Source organism: Schistocerca nitens, chromosome 2 (genome assembly GCF_023898315.1).
Source record: "Schistocerca nitens isolate TAMUIC-IGC-003100 chromosome 2, iqSchNite1.1, whole genome shotgun sequence".
Taxonomy (NCBI): Eukaryota; Metazoa; Arthropoda; class Insecta; order Orthoptera; family Acrididae; genus Schistocerca; species Schistocerca nitens.
Window position 1 is genome coordinate 523,761,494 of NC_064615.1, and position 20,863 is coordinate 523,782,356.

At 42.9% G+C, this 20,863-nt stretch overlaps 1 protein-coding gene across 1 annotated transcript in view; it reads right to left on the minus strand.

Annotated features, from left to right (window-relative positions):
* LOC126235133 (transmembrane protease serine 9) overlaps window positions 1–20,863 on the minus strand; it is a 47,363-nt gene that overhangs the window by 13,107 nt on the left and 13,393 nt on the right. Inside the window, exon 2 of the mRNA XM_049943865.1 lies at window positions 5,508–5,694. Coding sequence (XP_049799822.1) covers window positions 5,508–5,694 — 187 coding nt within the window. The remainder of the gene's footprint in view (window positions 1–5,507; window positions 5,695–20,863) is intronic.

Sequence of the window (20,863 nt, forward strand, 5' to 3'; positions counted from 1 at the left end):
CCAAAGTAGTTAAAGACATTACTTCGTCTCCTACACGAGTTGCACCGCTGACAAGGAAACAATAGGAAATAATCCGAAAAGTTGATAAGGTCTGTCCATGTTAGAGTATTCTTCAAGAGGTTAAAAAGCAGCGCTGCCCTGTGACTGAATCCTATCAGGTGACTGCCAAATAGTCGCAGATTCAACTTTAAGCCTTACTTAATCAAACATGTGAATATATTATATCTGGAAGAGTTTTTAAATGATCTTCCAAGTGATGACATAAATGTATTCGAACTCCGTTATAAACAGGGGTGTGATGGTTCACAGCTAATTCAATTTAAACAAAAATTTGAAAACAACCATGAATATGATGCGAATAAAATTGAGTCATCTTTAGTGAATCCCCTACTTATCAGTCACACGAATAAAGATCTAATTGTTCGGAAAAATCCTACACCATCATCTCCGCACTATTGCAGACAAATAAGAATTAGATGTGTTCATGAAACCATTGATGTTAGTAATGAAGCAATTGGTTTTATCAACAGACAAATTAAAACATTACAAGAAACAAAAATTTCAAGGACGGAGGATGATTTAACCATAAAAACACATTGCTGAGGACTATGGTGGATGCAGAGGTGTGCAATGCAACAACAGAGATAGCATCGACAATGAGATGTTACATTTGCGGGGCCACCTCAAAAGACTTCAGTGGCTTGCCAAAAACCCATGCCCGAATTAGATTTTTCGAATTTTTGTTGCATTTGTCCTATAAAGAAGCGACAAATCCGTTAAAAAGACGAATAGAAGCTTATTCAAGAGAGGAAAAACTCACACAAGAAATGTTTAGAAAACTATTGCAATTAATTGTAGATGTTCCCCAGCAAGACTATGGAAACTGCAAATGATGGAGATACCAGTAGAAGACTTTTTTCACACCCTGAAACATCAGCAGAAATAACAGGTGTAGATCTGCAACCTATCTATCGATTTTGGGCTATCCTAGAAGCTATTCCCAGTGGACATAACAGAGAGGTGGACAAATGTTCTGCTTATATGCTGAAATAGCAATACTAAATGTTGATTTATATCCATGACATTCTATGTCTCCCATTGTACACAAGATTTTGGTGCATGTCCCTACTGTCAATGAACTTACCCATAGGCAGTTTATCAGAAGAAGTGTCAGACGCCTGCAACAAGTACATTCATCCGTAAACGTTTGTTAGAGAATTCTCATGAGAGGAATGCACTCTGGGTATAATAAATAGACTTCTACTGACATATGATCCATTAATAACAGGAATGAGACAGGAGCCAAAGAAAACCAGGAAAATTTTCTGAAAAGAAATATTATATTTACTGAAACTTCCTGGCAGATTAAAACTGTGTGCCGGACCGATACTCGAACTCCCGGGTTCGAATCTCGGTCCAGCACACAGTTTTAATCTGCCAGGAAGTTTCATACCAGCGCACACTCCGCTACAGAGTGAAAATTTCATCATTATATTTACTGTTCCCAAGCGAAGGATGGATAGCCAGGCTGAAAATGATAATGAAGGGGAGTCCCCAATAGAAATAAAGTAGTCAGACGAACAATACCGGGAGGCACCACCTGATTAATACGTAATGTTGTAGCTAAGGAATAAAGAATCTAATAAAAGTACTATAATTTTGTATTATTTCATGTTATGAAGTATGTAAATACATTATCATCCTACAAATATGTTCTCAAGGATCTGATAGTACAGAAAATATCAAAGACTAATTTTGGCCAACTTTTTGCATGAACTACCCCCATGTGCGACGTCCTTACATTTCAATATAACCAACACAATGACCATTGTAGTTGTAGTAATAGTAGTAGTAGTAGTAGTAGTAGTTGTTGTTGTTGTTTCAGTGTTCAGTCCGAAGGCGTTTCATACAGCTCTACATGCTACTACAAACCTCCAAATCTCTGCATAACAACCTACATCCATTTGAACCTGCGAGCTGAACCAAGACATGCTCCACCTCTGCTACTTTTAACCCCGCTCCTTGCCCTCCACACACACTTTCCTCCATTACCAAATTAACTACTCCTTGATACCTCAGAATCGGTTCAATCAGCCTACTATTTCCTTTAGTTGAGTTGTTTCATAGACCTCTTTTACCTCTGTAAGTTAGACGCACCGTGAAGCCAACCCCAAGCCGCAAGACCAACTCATCAGTAGAGCTCCGTACACGCTTCTATGTTTTCTAAGGCATTATAGACATTCCAGCTGCACAGTACCTATCTGTCTAAGGTAAGACATATGAATGTGGTGTTTTTAATTAGTTTGCTTAATTATACGGTAGTTAGAAATTTAAATAGGTTTTCTGGCTTCCTGTCTCTTACAACTGCTCCTCGATCCCAACCAGTTTAAACATGGACTACAGCTTTGGTGTGCTATCTGTTTATATCTTGACGATGAACGATGGAACTTGGCTCTAAGCAATCACTTTGCCGTGCCATGACTGCTTAAAAAACCTGTGAGTACTCAGCTCTCACTGATACATAGTGCTTTACGGCAGTACACGTCTATTTTTCAAGGCACTCCAATCCTGTAATGTTTCAATTTCTCGTACAGATCGCCCGAAGATGCATCTCTATTGATGCCAAACCTGTAGAAACTTTTATTAAAAAGTATTTTAACAGCCACTGCATAGGATTTTATTCACCATCTTTTACCCCCCCCCCCCCCCCCCCAGTTGGATTCTGTTCCTTTCATGAGTTACTTTAACTACCCGTCTCATCTTCTGTCACGCCACAGGGCTTCTATTTTCCTTTTGTCTGTACTGTTCACCATTCCCGTTGCCCTCACACATAAAGTTGCATTTCAGACAAGTACTACCGGAAAAGATTGTTAACACTTAAATTTATACTCTGTTTTTCATCCAAGCTTCTGTTGTCACTCCCACATTCCCAGACAGTCTCTACTAAGGCCGTCATAATCTATTTTCCTGCCCATATAGCAAAGTTTATCAGCTACTTTTAGGGTCTCATTTCCTAATCGGATTCCTTCATCATCGTCTGAGTTAATACGACTACACTCAATTAACCTTCTTTTGAGAAGTTCGTCTTCTAACATCTTTTTCCAGACAAAAATATTCGATTTGTTCGATGGAGGTTACAAAGCTGAAACTTGTGAACGTAGCACATGCTAATGTTTTAACGATAATTATTAGCGAACAAAGTAGCTACTTTTGATCAAAAATGATTGAAAGGTGTGCCATGCTTGGAAATGATCACCTTATGTTTGATGATGAGAGATGAGAGATGAGCTTCTAAAACCAATAGAGACAGTCAATAGGATACGAGGCTGAAATTTAACAATTTACTAAGATAAATATTTACGTGACTGTAACATAAATTTCACACATTAATGCATTTCATAATGAAATTAAAGAAAATCTAGTACCCATTCAATGCTGGTCACCTTAAACATTCTCACAAGTATTTCTGAAGATGGGGCGAGCTGCACAAACACAGTCATGAGAGAGTTGTATTACATTTTTAGAATTAACTGCAACTTCTCTTGTCAAAACAACATCTCGAGGAATATCGAACAGGAAAGATGAAAATATCTATGTTCCGTGATGAATTTGGACTGTTAGTAGAAGAAAATATTTGATTTTGCTTATCATTACGTACGTTGAAGCAAAATTATGTATCATTTTTGGATTCAAAGCACCGAATTTCAGCAATCTTTCAAAATTTTACTAATATCAGGGTGTCGCGTGCGACATTTCTTAGCAGTTGTACAAAAACTGAAACCTCTTTTATCCACTTTTCCCAGTTCTGTTGTGTTTGACAACTTTGATACTATTTAGTCCTCTAAAAATCAAATGAAAATGACGAGTCCATTGAATCGTGAGGCAGAACCATCAGACGAAAATATAAAAAGGAATCAAGTAGTTGTCGATCAAATTCCGGAAGTGATCTGTAATGCGATTGAAAATGGCTCTGAGCACTATGGGACTTTAACATCTATGGTCATCAGTCCCCTAGAACTTAGAACTACTTAAACCTAACTAACCTAAGGACATCACACAACACCCAGGCAACACGAGGCAGAGAAAATCCCTGACCCCGCCGGGAATCGAACCCGGGCGCGGGAAGCGAGAACGCTACCGCACGACCACGAGCTGCGGCCTGCGATTGAAAAGTTCGTTTCTAACAAAATAGGAGGATGTTTGGTAGATCTGATTTCAATAAGAAGTTACTTAACCCAAGCCTTTGGAACATCGTGAAAAAGAAGTCCTTGACGCTCTAGAACGAGTTATTGAACTGAAAGACATATACGATTCGGCTGAGAGAGGTATGAATCTCATGAAAGACTACAATAAATAATTTAGAAAGAAACGGGGAACAGAAGAAGTATGTGCTTGAGGTTGTACATGAAGATCGCCATGAGTTTCCAGGGTATAAAAAAGTTTCAGCAAAGAATAAGAATTTTTAAAGAGAAATATGATTTTCTTCTCATCTTAGAAGTATTTGTCTCAGAAATATTCTGTTTAGTAGATTTATAGAGCGTAATATAAAAAAATTAATACTCCAGTATTAACAATTAAATGAGAAGTAAGAAAGTTATTAGTAGATAAAATACTTATTAGCAATATTTTTGGAATAAAAGTAAACAAGGTTTTATGAGACTGTCAGTTTTTTTTAATGTACTTGCTGGAAAGCACCTTATTCCCTATTAAGCCAAAATAGTGCAAAACTCATTTTTCTAAACTGGGTGTGGGGGTTATTTCCAAAATTTCAGGAGATAACTGAACTAAAACTACAAGACATACAGAAAATAGACACATATCAGTGGATAGAGCATCTCTCCAAATTTTTAACTCACGTTACAGGTGGCAAACGTGAATACAAGTCTACTGTTCATTGAAGTCACTGACAAAAATTGCCCAGAAAAAGTCAAGCCCAGGAAACTGCTCCTTGGATTGTCTAGCTGCAGGTGCAGATTAATCCTTGCGAAAATGTGGAGCAGATGTTTTGTTTACATGTTCTGACACGCCTGCTGCCCAGTGCAACTACGTCACGGCGCTTGTTACGAATCGATACTCGGAGAGCTGGTCTGTTCACTCACATGTGCCATTTTTCTGTCTTGTAGTTTTGGCGCAGTCGTCTTCAGAACCTCTGGAAGAGCTTACAAATAAACTTATAAATAAGCAGCAGCAGATTAAAGCTGTGTGCCGGGCCTAGACTCGAACTAGGGACCTTTGCCTTTCGCGGGCAAGTGCTCTACCATCTGAGCCACCCAAGAACGACTTTTCGCCCCGAGGGCAAGAGTCGTTCTTGGGTAGCTCAGATGGTAGAGTACTTGCCCGCGAAAGGCAAAGGTCCCGAGTTCGAGTTACGGCCCGGCACACAGTTTCAATCTGCTACGAAGTTTCATTCCAGCGCACACTCCGCTGCAGAGTGAAAATCTCATTCCGGAAGCAGCAGCAGAATGGCAGGTGTTACACAGAGCAGCGGGCGGCAGAGTGCTACCGACCTGCACATGCAGTGCGCGGCGGTGACGACCCAGCGGCGCGTGAGCAGCGTGCCGCCGCAGAAGTGTCCGCCCTGGCGCGTGATGGACACCAGCCAGGGGAACTCCCCGGGGGCCGCAGACTCGCCGCCCACGATGCGCGCGCCGCGACGACCCGGCGACCACTGCCGGCCGCACTGCACGTCCGACACTGCGCACACACCGGCCTCCCGTCAGCAAGTGTCTTACCTTCTAGAGTAGTTTCCTTTCATTTCTCACGTCATTTATTTACATTTCTCCACTCACACGGTGAGGGTTCGGAGTTATTTTTAAGCTATCGTGTCTTCTGAGTTGCGCTCTTTTTGCGAGCGTCACGCGGCTAGTAGGGTTCCGTTCTAGGGGGAAGTGGGAACGCTATTTGTTACCGCCCTCTTCTCCAATACAACTTGTCGTAACCCCAGTTTTATCGGTCCGGACATGCTTAGGTTTTAATAACAATAATAAAATATATACAGGAGGGGGAGGGGCAAATTTCGGCTGAAAAAATGGGGAATTTGTTGTGGGACATAGCGGATTATTCGCGCTTCAGCCCGTATAGTTTCATCAAGTTCCGTGGTGTAGCCGCGCTGTCAAGAAGGATCTGCAACGAATTGACGCATGGTGCTGAGAATGGCAATTGAATCTCAATGTAATAAAGCACCGGGACCATCCGACCGCCGTGTCATCCGCAGTTGAGGATGCGGATAGGAGGGGCATGTGGTCGGCACACCGCTCTCCCGGTCGTTATGGTAGTTTTCTTTGACCGGAGCCGCTACTATTCGGTCGAGTAGCTCCTCATTTGGCATCACGAGGCTGAGTGCACCCCGAAAAAATGGCAGCAGCGCATGGCGGCTGGATGGTCACCCATCCAAGTGCCGGCCACGCCCGACAGCGCTTAACTTCGGTGATCTCACGGGAATCGGTGTATCCACTGCGGCAAGGCCGTTGCCTGGATCTCAATGTAGGCAAGTATAATGTGCTGCGAATACATATAAAGAAAGATCCTTTATCATTTAGCTACAATATAGCAGGTCAGCAACTGGAAGCAGTGAAATCCATAAATTATCTGGGAGTAGGAATTAGGAGTGATCTAAAATGGAATGACCATGTAAAATTAATTGCTTGAATACTGCTCAGCAGTGTGGGATCCGTACCAGATAGGGTTGATAGAAGAGTTAGAGAAGATCCAACGGAGAGCAGCGCGCTTCGTTACAGGGTCATTTAGTAATCGCGAGAGCGTTACGGAGATGACAGATAAACTCCAGTGGAGGACTCTGCAGGAGAGACGCTCAGTAGCTCGGTACGAGCTTTTGTTAAAGTTTCGAGAACATACCTTCACCGAAGAGTCAAGCAGTATATTGCTCCCTCCTACGCATATCTCGCGAAGAGACCATGAGGATAAAATCAGAGAGATTAGAGCCCACACAGAAGCATACCGACAGTCCTTCTTTCCACGAACAATACGAGACTGGAATAGAAGGGAGAACCGATAGAGGTACTGAAGGTACCCTCCGCCACACACCGTCAAGTGGCTTCCGGAGTATGGATGTAGATGTAGATGTAGAATTGTCACCACGTACCTGCAAAATTATATCACCGTAGGACACAGTTCGGGAGATACGACGCCATGAACACTGGGATGCGTGAAAAACAAGGTTTTCTTAAAACGATGTGAAAATTAGCCGTTTTATACTCATACACTGTTTGGTAATGAGAGCAGCTGGCGACTTCCAACAATTTTTAAATGCCATTTCAGATCTCAACTTTTTTTCGATTAACATTTTATCTCATTCGTACTGTAATCAGAAGTTTGAAGCTGTTCTGTACAGGGCAATACGATTCTTTAAAGAATGGGAGGATTGCTGGTTACTTGCTGTCTGGAAAGAAGCACTGTGGGGATAAGAACCACCTACATCCCAAAAGGGTGGGAATGAAAAAAGAGCAACACTGACACATAAATCAGGAACACCTGGAGCAATTTCAATCAAATTTGTTATGTGCATGAATTATTATTTCTATAAAAATACTGCGGGAATAAGATCCCTCACTACCACTAGGAGAGGGGGGTGTGGATGATAAGGAGTGACGTAAAAATGTTCGAGAACGACCTCTTGGTATTTATTTCCTGTATTTAGTTGACTTGGAACAGTTTTAAAATTATGATGTGCGATTTTCTCTTATTTATGCTGTTCAGTGTGTCAAGTATGTCGCGAGAGTGAACACCGCAGGCAGCCAATAATTTCGTCAATGTGTTTCCGGACCTAAGATCATGTCACACGACTGAATACAACAGATAAATTTAACATTCTCTCTGGAGCTGTATACTGTTAAACAGCAGAGAATCAGATTTTATTTCGGTGTGGTGATGGCGTAAGTGCAGATGTTTTTATTAGTGACTGAGGACAGTGTACTGAACAACATTTCATCACCATTTACTTTATTGGCTGACTAAAATAATACCTATTAGGAGCAGTACGTTTTCAGATTGATTAGTACGTCCGAGTACATGTGGCAAGAGCAAGTGATTAATGCTTATTTTCCCTGAGCAGCGAGTCAGGTGTTGAATTGTGGATACGTGGATGGTAAACGTGTAACGCCGGAAATGCATATTCTCCTATTTCCATCTATTGTACTATAATATTTTTTCCATATTTTGTTACCTGAATATATGACGTTTCTGTGTCTTTGTATATTGTAATTGTTTTACTGTTTATATATATATATATATATATATATATATATATATATATATATGTTGGTTTGTTTTGTGAATATTATTTGTATTTATACGCTGGGTCTGGCCTAGGGAAAACTATGCTATCGGACGAATACATCGATAGGTCGTGTGGAGAAGAAAAGTGTTTAGGATCTTTGGTAGTGTGAACTCGGCCGCGTGGAGCGCGGGCAGAGCAGAAAGTGTCTGGCTGGAGTAATGCAGTGGAGGAGGTGTGTTATGTGACGCTCCCGCGAGTTGCCGCGCGTTCGGGGTTGGGCAGCATGTAATTGCGCTCGACTGGCTATAATAGTTTCTAGCACGGTGTCGCGGACGGGAAGCATTAGCTGGCGCAAATCAAGAGCCCGTTTCGCCTGGTGACCGTGTCGAGAAGAAGGCGCGCCAACATCCAGCTTCTGCAACAGCGACGGCCGACAATGAATGACTGTCGCCACCTCCTCGATCGACGACTTCAAACCTTCAATCAACCAACAAGGAAGACTAAAAGCACGTAAAGTTTCAGAACTGTATGGCAGACCTCAGCTTTTAAAATTGTTGCATCACAAAATTACAGCAACTTAGCATGAACCTTTGTTGCTCATTGTCCCAATTGCATTGCCAAGCAGGGTCCCTTCCTTTTCCGAAATGAACCCGAGTCTCGTTGAAATTCAAACGCCAGCATTAAAATAATATAATTCGATTTCACTGCTTTAATTTCAAAGTTCAGTTAAAGTATTCATAGCTGGCTACAATATTTAGATTACACGAGCACAAATTAAGAGTGCGAGGTATGTTAGCATATTTTAGCTTACCTGTGACTGCAGCTCAGCTTGGTACGTACTAAATTTTACTATTGTTAATTGTTCAGAATCATTTAATTCAAGTTCGAAGTTAAATCTCTTACTTCTAAATTGCGTAGATTCAAGTAGCTTTTGAAGTGATTGTTGAGGTAGCCCAAGACTAACTGCATTTTACTGAATTTCGATATGCTTCAGAAACAAAGTTCACTATTAATCTCAGTCACTAAATTAACTTTCAATTTTACGGTTTTATTAATTCTTTTGCTAAATTAAGTCAGAGTGTAGCGAAATTTATTACTTCTGACAAACTTTGAGTTTTCACACTACACGTGTCAACCTTCAGTTGCCACGCTTCTAGTGCTAATTATATGTGTAATAACCTTTCTTTTTCAGTTACTATAGTAATTGTCCTTAGGACTGGCGACCGTAATTTCCCCCAAATCTCAAATATCTAATTACCGCTAGTTAATTTTTGACGTAACGGCCGCACATTTACTTTCTGTATTAACTTTACCCCTTTTCAAAATTAATTTCCACCAGTTTCATTTGCATTTTTCTTTCATTTAGATGCAACCCTTTCCTCCCTCTTTACCGACAGATTAACTTCGGTGACGATTGCTTTTCCCAAATTTCCATTAGGTACACGCGGTTTAATTTTTCACTGTCATTAAGGTCGATAAGTGAGGCGGAGGTTACAAACGGTTAGTCTATACTGCCAGGGGTAATCCATTAAGTGGTACAGTTACGACTGTGTAGAAACATCAGGTTGTAAATTACACTCTATGACGTGTTTGCGGGGAGACTGTTACATGCAGACTAAACACAACAAACACACTGAGGTGCTTACATATTAAGGTAGCAATGGTATCTCTGGCGACAGAGCACAAAGCTTGTGCACACACAAGCGTTTCGGAGCACACCGTCCATCGCACGTTATTGAATATGGAGCTCCGCAGCCGACCACCCCTACGTGTTGATCCAAAGACATCGCCAACCATCGGGATTCCACAGTCGATCAATGGAAACGTGTCGGCTCTTCGGGTAAATCACATTTTGGCTCCACTAGGTCCATGATCGTATCCGCAACCACCTTCATCGAGGTTAATGGCGGCTCGAAACGTGAAACGCGTCACGGGCAAAGGCTGAAGGGAGTTGTATTATGCTGTGGGAGATATTCTCCTGCGCTTGCATGGGACCTGTGGTAGTAATCGAAGACACGCTGACAGCTGCGAACCATGTGCATCCCTTCATTCTTGATGTCTTCCCCGACGGCGATGTCATCCTTTATTAGTGTAATTGTCCGTATAGCGGAGCCACAACCGTGCTACAGTGGTTTGAGGAGCCGGCCGGAGTGGCCGCGCGGTTAAAGGCGCTCCAGTCTGGAACCGCACAACCGCTTCGGTCGCAGGTTCGAATCCTGCCTCGGGCATGGATGTGTGTGATGTCCTTAGGTTAGGTAGGTTTAACTAGTTCTCAGTTCTAGGGGACTTATGACCACAGCAGTTGAGTCCCATAGTGCTCAGAGCCATTTGAACCATTTGGTTTGAGGAACATTATAGTGAACTCGAGTTTACATCTCGGCGACCAAATTCGTCTGATGTAAATCCTATGGCACCCATCTGGGTCGCTATCGGGCACCATCACCGGCCTATTATTTACGCGAATTTCATGATCTGTGCGTAGACATCTAATGGCACATAAATCCACAAACGCTGATACGCAGAATCAGTGATGCATTTCGTTCAAAATTGAACAAGCAAGCCATTAAGCAGTGATCATAATGGTTCAAATGGTTCAAATGGCTCTGAGCACTATGGGACTTAACATCTGAGGTCATCAGACCCCTAGACTTAGAACTACTTAAACCTAACTAAGGACACCACACACATGCATGCCCGCCCGCATCTCGTGGTCGTGCGGTAGCGTTCTCGCTTCCCACGCCCGGGTTCCCGGGATCGATTCCCGGCGGGGTCAGGGATTTTCTCTGCCTCGTGATGGCTGGGTGTTGTGTGATGTCCTTAGGTTAGTTAGGTTTAAGTAGTTCTAAGTTCTGGGGGACTGATGACCATAGATGTTAAGTCCCATAGTGCTCAGAGCCATTTGAACATGCATGCCCGAGGCAGGATTCGAACCTGCGACCGTAATAGCAGCAGCGCGGTTCCGGACTGAAGCGCCTAGAACCGCTCGGCCATGATCATAATGATTTGGCTCATTAGTGTATGCGACACATACATACGTGGGCGAAGCTGCCCTTAAAAAGCTAGTAGTATAATAATAATAATTTGTTTACATCTGTGCACACTACGTCTCTTTAGCATATCTTCCAAGGAATTGTAATGCAGAGCAATAACATCTGGAAAGGATTCGTCCCAAAATTTTAAAAGCGCCTGTCTCATGCAATAAACTGTCACAAGTTTGGAAAAGTTATAATCTACATGCCGGCCGCTGGTGGCCGAGCGGTTCTGGCGCTACAGTCTGGAACCGCGCGACCGCTACGGTCGCAGGTTCGAATCCTGCCTCGGGCATGGATGTGTGTGTTGTCCTTAGGTTAGTTAGGTTTAAGTAGTTCTAAGTTCTAGGGGACTTATGACCTCAGCAGTTGAGTCCCATAGTGCTCAGAGCCATTTTTTTTATAATCTACATGAATTGTGCACTAAAATGGTTCAAATGGCTCTGAGCACTATGGGACTTAACTTCTGAGGTCATCAGTCCCCTAGAACTTAGAACTACTTAAACCTAACTAACCTAAGGACATCACACACATCCGTGCCCGAGGCAGGATTCGAACCTGCGACCGTAGCGGTCGCGCGGTTCCAGACTGTAGCGCCTAGAACCGCTCGGCCACCCCAACCGGCAATTGTGCACTCACCACAATGTGAGCGTGTAAATGGGAGGGTTGCTGTTTCTTTCCGTCGTGTCCAAATACGTTCGGGAAATTAAATCTTATTATTTTGTTACTGGAATGTCTTTCCCTTTCTGTTTCGTTATAATCAGTTCCCTATGGGTCGCTGATTCTACCTGTGTACTCACGAACAATGTCGAATTTGTGGATGAGCTTCTTTTCCTGGCCGGAATGTTCCCTACAGGTGGACAAGCTGCGAGCCAATCCATGTAAGCAAGCAAATGAAAATATCTGTTGTTAAATAGAAATTTTCGTTTGTAAAATTCCTTGCCATTTTGGCAATACTCCTTGTTTTCATGTTATGTTACTGTCCGAAAGTTAGTTGAAAATTTGTAAATTGATGCATGGAAAAATATAACCACGCGTATTAAAATATTTCTCTTATGGGGAGGAGGGGGAGGAGGGTAGCATAGCCGCCAAGAATCCTCCCTCCCCCCACTCCCCATTTTACGCGCGCGTGGTCCGGCAGGCATTTCACCACTTGACATGGCTGTATAGGACTGATACAACTCGTGCGGACGCTTAATCGCATATCTACATACATAAGGGAACCAGTAGTTGAGCAATCGTCACTGCTTTATATTAATTTTATCCGTTATATGGAAACGACTCTCTTACAGGGACACTTGGGGGTACCTCTGAATACATTAGCTGTTATGATCTAATGTGAATAATTTTGTTTTTACCAGTACCAGGACCAAAACTCGACGATGCATTTCTAGCATTTCATAAGCTGTCACTTTAACCGTTGTGACTCCCAAGAACACTTTCTGCGCTGATCCAAATACTAATTCCCTCTCGAAGGTTGCCTCCAAAATTCCAAATTCTTATGCACAAGGCTTTTCCGATCACGGAAGTAAAGCCACTGAAAGGAATGATAGCGTAGTGTCAGTACTAGAGAGACGTTATATTGTTTGGGATATTGCTAACAAGTCCTCCAACATTTCTCGCAGTAGTACTAATCTTGTGACGGGACAACCTCGGCATGGAAAAGTGCGGAAACTAAGAGACAATCATCGAGTTACAATGAGAATATTAGTGTCGTATTTCCTTGTCTTAATACCTCGGTATCACATGATTTAATTCAACTACATTCACTTAACCTTTTTTTACTGTTGTTGGTGTTCATGTTATAACCTCTTCTCGAGACGCTGTCCATTCCGTTCAACTCATCTTCAAAAGTCCTTTCCGTTACTGACAGACCTAAAATGTCATCCGAAAATCGCACAAGTTCTTCTTTCTTCTCCCTGAACTTGCGTGTGTCTAATTCACCTGCCGGTGAGTGCAATTTCACTGTCATTTCTATTTTGAGTCCTGATAGCCAGTTGTAAAATGTGTTTTACTGGGAACGACTGGTCCCATGTCTTAGCAATAGAAGGTAGATATGTAAATATTGCAACGAAGTGTTGTATCAACCACTAAGTACATCGGATTATTCAAATTTCATTGGCAGCAGAACTACTGTTTTCATATTGTCTGCTAACATAGATTAGACGAAATATGAGCGTGACTCAAGAAGTACACGACCAGTCTAACTTAAAAGAAGCACGAACTAATGTAACACTATGGGTTGAAGGTACTGTATCAGCCTCTTTATAGCCCCTAATTTGAAATCCAGCGATACATGCCACATCTGATAGTTGAAGCAGCTATTGTGTGCTACCGATTTATGTAACGATGTCTTGGTGTATTCCCTTGGCTCTTGCCTTGGCACTTTTTTTTCCTCTGCCCTTACAACCGCTACCCTTCAATCGTTTTCGACCACTTCTATCTCCTGATGGACCATGTTAATGAGTAATCTTACCCAGACGCATGGACAACATCACAGCCCGCATCCTGTGACGCCTGATTCAAAAACTAACGTGTTTACGGAGGTGACAGTAGAACTTTTGGTTTGGTCACCACGTTGGTGTGGACGTGGAGGGGCCCCATCCTTTGTGTTGTGGTGTACCGATGGAAGAGATATAACGAGTGCTTTGAACAATAAAATGTATACTAGCGCCTTACTATAGAGAATCAACGTGGCTGCCTGTGAAATGCAATTTGTCCACGGCAGCATGTTACCTCTTCCTCAAACTTTTATTTATAGACCGTTTCGACCAGTTGTTAAATTCTAAGATTTTTTTATTGATTATGTTATTACTTCTTGTCTTCCTACTTTAAATAAACTCGTGTTAAATAACACAACCAGAACATGTATAAAACTAACCCTGTGGTTTATACCTTTTCTCTTACAAATTCAGATCAAGCGTTTAAATGTAGTCTATTATTGTCATCAATAGTATACAAATTCTCACTCTAAAAGTTTCGACGTGTCATGAGACGCAAATAAACAGCAGAAATCCTATTGTGAGTGTTTAGCTGTCGTCTTCAAATGGCTCTGGGCACTATGGGACTTAACTGCAGTGGTCATCAGTCCCCTAGAACTTAGAACTACTTAAACCTAACTAACCTAAGGACATCACACACATCCATGCCCGAGGCAGGATTCGAACCTGCGACCGTAGCGGTCGCATGGTTCCGTCGTCTTCCTATCAATTAGCTCCTCGTATGACTTTCCACATTTACATTTTGACAATGGATTTATTCACACTGTGTGCCTTGGAGCCATCGTGGAAGCTAATAATGGGTGAGAAATTTCCGCAGGATCTGGACGTGGAATAATTTCTTGTAGCTAGAAAAAGAGCAGAGTCACGTATTCTTTGCCTGCGATGGCGACCCTAACAGAAATTATAGCGTAAAATTAGCTTTCCAATGACATCGCGCACTCATGATGATGAAGGACAGCTGATGAGAACCGGAGTGATTGAGACACATCACTTGGATTTTATCGGACATGGTTCGGTTCTGTTGCTTTCTTTCTCCGTGAATGATATGTGAAATTCGCTGTTTGAATCAGTGTACGTTCATTGATACTATACCAATTTGAATACAGCATTTCAACAAACGTCGTTCTGTAGAATGAGTGTTTTCAGGTTCTTCAGACTCTGCTATTACTACGTAATCGAGTAAGGGGGGAAGAGGGAGGGAGGGAGAGAGAGAGAGAGAGAGAGAGAGAGAGAGAGAGCGATTTGTCTACAGAAATCTTTTGTGGTATTACGGAACGATAGGTTTTCCACGTCACTACGCTTAACTGCGTCTTATAAGCGAGCATAACATCCTGTAGGATTTCTGCCAATCACGATACTTTTCTTTGGCAGAGACGTAGCTCTTCAGAAGGGGGTTAATAAAATCTTACTTGTAGGTAAATATTCTTATTTTAGGAATTAACTCGCCAAAGACCTTTGATCGGTTCGGAATTTCCGGAAGGCTTAAGAGAAACACACGTTAAGTTCCAGAAACCCACCATGAGTAAGAAATACTGAGAGTTGAAAAATAAAATTAGGACTCCTCGCCTTGCATCCACCATATACGAAGATGCCACTTAACCACTAACGAACAATACTGGAAAATTGTTTGTGGAAAATAATGTACTGAAAGTCGTGTTTGGTAAGCATCACATTTTATTTATTTATTTTTTTAACTGTACGCTTATGCTAAAGAAGGGAGTCTGTATTGTCAAATAGAAAAACCAGAGATCACGGGGACGTATACTGATAAAATTCTCTCGATCTTCTAGTCGCGACAAGTGGTTTGAAACCTACGAACTTTCAGTCGAATACTCCTCAGCTACAGACATTTCAATTAAGAGTCGCCTGCCAGACAAACACTAAGTGACTGTCAGTTCCAAATAATTTGAAACTCAGCCGGAAGCTCGTGGATTTTAAGCCACTTGACTCAGCTGGAACAAGAGAGAGTTTTATGTAATTGAACGTGGAGGGAGAGGGGGGGGGGAGGAAAGGAAAGGGAATGAACTAATGATATCAGTTGCATAGGAACTTAGTGCGGAATCAGCGATGACGAGTGAAAATGAGTGACTTGCCGGTACTCGAACCTGGGATGTGTTGTTTACTAGGCAATTGCGGTAACCACCGCGCCATCCGGACACAGTGTTCATCACAAATGCGTGAACTGTATCGACACGCCTCTCACATTCCCACCTAGCGCCCCGTCTATGTCCTCCATGCTCACTAATTTTAGATTCCCACGGGAATTCGAACGTAAATGTGCCTCTGCACTGAAAGTTGTATATTCATAGCCCATCCGGGCGAATAAATTACATAAAAGCGTGGCGTCTGTTCTTTCGGACAGATACCACATTTTCAGAGAGAGTTTCGTCACCAGAAGTTTGCGTTTGTACTGAACGTCTAGGCTGATAAGATACTAGGTCGGTCGCGTTACCCTGGTTATGCCACCATTAATGAAACCCACACGCACATATTATGGCTGCTCTGTGGTAATGTTTTGAGTATGATATTGAAAGTAAGTAGCCATAACAGACACGCCTCATTGTACCTGACCCAAATTAAGGAAGCGATAAACACATGTTTGCTAAACAGAGCGTGCTCTGCACTGTGCCTTCTGCAGCGGGTTATCATTACGCTCTAGTTGGAACATTAAGAGCTTCCATCTGGTGGAACGAGGACAGTGTCGTTCAAATTAACACGGAATGTCATTGCAAACAAGGGCCCCTTCGTGATTCGTAGTCAAGCTGTTTACTTGTTACCATTAGATGGAGTAAGAGATTTTTTCCTTTTTTTAAAGAAAGACTGTCATATTGTCAAAGGAGAGGTCATTAAGGACGAAGAAATTTTGACATCAATTTGACGTCTAGACATGACCATGTTCGGACCATATTCTGCTAGATTATACCGTACGTAGCCAGCATTCTTCGGAGCTTCTCGCACGATGATAATGGGCTGTCACACTGGGAGAATACGATTTCAATGCAACCTCACGGTTCTGAAACAAAACTATCCTTCACAGATCGCTGATAGCTTGTGACTAGTCAGAATTATCTGTACGCGTTTTCCCGATGGTGCTTTTCCACTAGCATCTTGAAAGAGCTAAATTTTTTGTTTGGTCATCAGTATTCTAGTCGGCTTGACGTGGCCTGTCACGATTTTGTAGCTATTGCTGACTCTTCATCTCAAAGTTTCACTTAAATTCAACATCTGTTATTTATTAGATGCGTCGGAATCTATGTCTTCAATTTTTGCCCTCTGTGGTTCCTTATAACGATGTTTGTTACTGTTTTCCTTTCCTCGCTAATTCTGCGAAGAACCACTTTACCTCTTAGCATTCCAAAAGCTTCGACTCTCTTCTTTTAGAATGTTGTAAGCGAAAAGTTATGACCACAATCCTGTTATCTTGGGGAACCATCTCATTCAGTTTTTTTATCTTTAGAAGCTACTTCAAAGTCCCGAAAATAGTGGTATATGCGTGGTTCACAACATAACCTCTTGCCATGGTAGCTTAACAGGCGGTGGTAATGTGAATCACGAAACTTGTTATATTCCACACATTTTTATATTCAGTATAGAGAGCAAGTGGCAAATGCACTGAAATTATCAGACTAACAAAGGACGTATGCATATCCTCTCCCTCTGTTTGGTTTCGAGAACATGAAGCACTGCAGATTTTCGTCTAGCTCTAGTTCGTTTGCGTGGAATATTACAAGGAGTCCATTACTTGTTCTATGATGGCAGGCGCAGATGTGAAGAGATTACGATGTGATTGATGCTCGATTCTCACTTGTGGCGGTCAGACGCAGACGACTAGAAACTTGACGACGAGTATGACTGCCTTCACGTTCCAGTGCATTCCAACGTCTGGCCATTGTCACATCCGACCGCGTCACATCTGGACATTGCACGATTCGACCAGCAGGACAAACGGAGACCTACAATTAGGCTCCTTCCAAACTTACATGCGGATAACACTTTTTCACACGAGTACCTGGCATTTCCGTGTCCTTCATAGTAATCACGCAACGTCTGACGCTGTTCACGCCTCCTTGTATACCCAACGAGGCCTGGTAACAACACTGAACATAGAGAACAATATTGAGGTCTGGGGGCTGTTATACCTGTCACGAAGAATTGCGCCTCTAATCATTTACATACCCAGCGAAGGTGCGCACTTGTAAGGCATTACATTGTCATCCGACCATGTCTTCTGGGTGCTTCACTTCTTTTCATCATGCAGTTTAATTAGATTAACTATTAAAGGACTTGTACAGGGAAAAATGTTTGAGGTAGGTAGAATTAAACATGAAGTGGAGAGGAACTGGGAGGAACACAAAAGGAAATGAGTTCAAAAATGGCTCTGAGCACTATGGGACATAACATCTATGGTCATCAGTCCCCTAGAACTTAGAACTACTTAAACCTAACTAACCTAAGGACAACACACAACACCCAGCCATCACGAGGCAGAGAAAATCCCTGACCCCGCCGGGAATCGAACCCGGGAACCCGGGCGTGGGAAGCGAGAACGCTACCGCACGACCACGAGATGCGGGCGGAAATGAGTTTGTGAACAATACTTACCAGATGACAGAGTAAACAGGTGGTATATGCAGGATGCTGACATTAAAATCTGTCAAGATTTTCATCTGATAATAACGAACTTGAACTGGATGGACTGGAAGAAGGGAAAAATTATGGTGGTAGACAAAGACTTCCTATAATGATAGACGTAACAGATATTGCAGAAATGCCCCATGAGAGGTTTGTTTCTAAGCCTGATACGTCCAGTATGTCTCACACACCTTTACAGTCTACATCGGTGGATACCTGTAGCTCTCGTTGGACTCTCACTCGAAGAATGAGACTGACGAAGAGTGGTTCGGTCACAGCCTAGGGCAAAACAGTTTCAAAATTTTTAAAAAAGTATGATGAAGACTCTAGTTGATTGAAACTATAGATTTGTCTGCGGAAAATAATTTCATGGGTCAGATGGCAGCTCTCTGGGAAACCAAGTGCCCATGTTCGAGTCTCAGTCCAGGTTGCAGAAGTCGGCATTTCGGCTGTCCAGGAAGAGTTCCACCTCGAAAATCGCCTCGTCATCATTCTGAAAATGCCTGCCGAAAGGTAAATAAATCAATAATTGACACGTCAAGAGTATACCACCGGTGAGGCAAAATTTGATAGCGCAAAGTAGCAACAGCTGTGTCCTGTCGAGAATGAGCTGGAGCGTTGTGGACCAACAATCACCGCCTTGGAAAGCTTCCGGCAACGATTCATCTTGACCGTCTCCCGTCAACTCGACAAGTACAGTCCCGTGACGGTTTGCCCAGACCGTGACAGTCCCATAAAAACATTCATCAAAATCGCTTTTTTTCTGTGGAGCCACATCATTCCGCTGTTGGCTTCGCTTCTTTGTCTCGAAATTATAGCGATAGTCCCAGTACTTCACCATGGTGATTAGGGGCAGAATAAGTCATCTAGATTGGCGTGATACAGCTGCAACATTACCGCTACTGCCTCGGTTCGGTGGGCTTTTTGGTTATATGTGAGCAGTCAAAGAATCGAGCAGGCGCTCCGAGCTTCGACGTTAACTCATAGAATCTGGTTTACTGCCGGTGGACCACGTCTTTCCAACACGATGTTTCGACGTCGTATCTCCTTGTCTTCATCAGGTATCTCCAATCTCTTCATCACTCGGACTTGTTAGACCACATTGCAAGCGTGTGCGCCACGTGTCATGTTATGGTGCACTGTTTCCGTACTCCTCCAGTAACTCTGCATGGATTGTTGCAGTAGTGTCCCCCTTCAAACGCAGAAAATGAAATATCGCTCGATATTGCCTTTTTGTTTTGGCTAACCTTCCGGTGCGCTACGGTACGGTGGCACAGAGATTTCAGTGTGTACGTACCTGTTTCTATGATGTGATAATGAGAACTTTACGGCTATGTCTTGTAATCTATAAGAAAGGTAGTGTCCATTATGGGGAAGGATACGTCTGGTGTGACTTCCCAAACAAGTGGTCTAGTATTCCTGCTTGGACTAAGCAACGACGTTAACTCATAGAATCTGGTTTACTGCCGGTGGACCACGTCTTTCCAACACGATGTTTCGACGTCGTATCTCGGTGTCTTCATCAGGTATCTCCAATCTCTTCATCACTCGGACTTGTTAGACCACATTGCAAGCGTGTGCGCCACGTGTCATATTATGGTGCACTGTTTCCGTACTCCTCCAGTAACTCTGCATGGATTGTTGCAGTAGTGTCCCCCTTCAAACGCAGAAAATGAATTATCGCTCGATATTGCCTTTTTGTTTTGGCTAACCTTCCGGTGCGCTACGGTACGGTGGCACAGAGATTTCAGTGTGTACGTACCTGTTTCTATGATGTGATAATGAGAACTTTACGGCTATGTCTTGTAATCTATAAGAAAGGTAGTGTCCATTATGGGGAAGGATACGTCTGGTGTGACTTCCCAAACAAGTGGTCTAGTATTCCTGCTTGGACTAAGCAACGTCTGTAAGCGTCCCAATTACGTTATGTCCCAATGCGAAAAGCTAGCAGCTGGGAGCACAATACGTAACGCGGGGTTGCAGGTGCTGCAACCACGGCGTGTGACCCGTTCTGCTCTCTTGTGTTCTGCTGTGCGGCTGCAGATCGCATCGGCCACCAGGTCCCTGTCAGCCAATCGGCCCACAGTCATTCATCATCCGTGTCGGTCGCTACCTGTTATGTTAATGGACCAGCCCGGCAAGCAAAGCGTTCCTGACGCGTCGAGGCCGACAATGGATAGGTAGGTCAGGCCTACACAAGTTAAGTCCTGGTATGTGTGTGTAACCAAGTGTGTAGCTTAGGCAACTGATCAGTTAATCTCTACACCTACATTTGCATCCATTTCTTACCAATATCGGTCAAATGTGTGCCAGGTCATGCTTTTCGCACTGTCAGGCGCATTACAAGCACAGCGTATAATACGTTTGTCACTATCAGGAGACATCACGCTCATATTGTATCTAGCCTCCATATGTTTGTTCGGGTGTTCCATATCTAACTGAAGCCGCTCATTGATGATTAGATC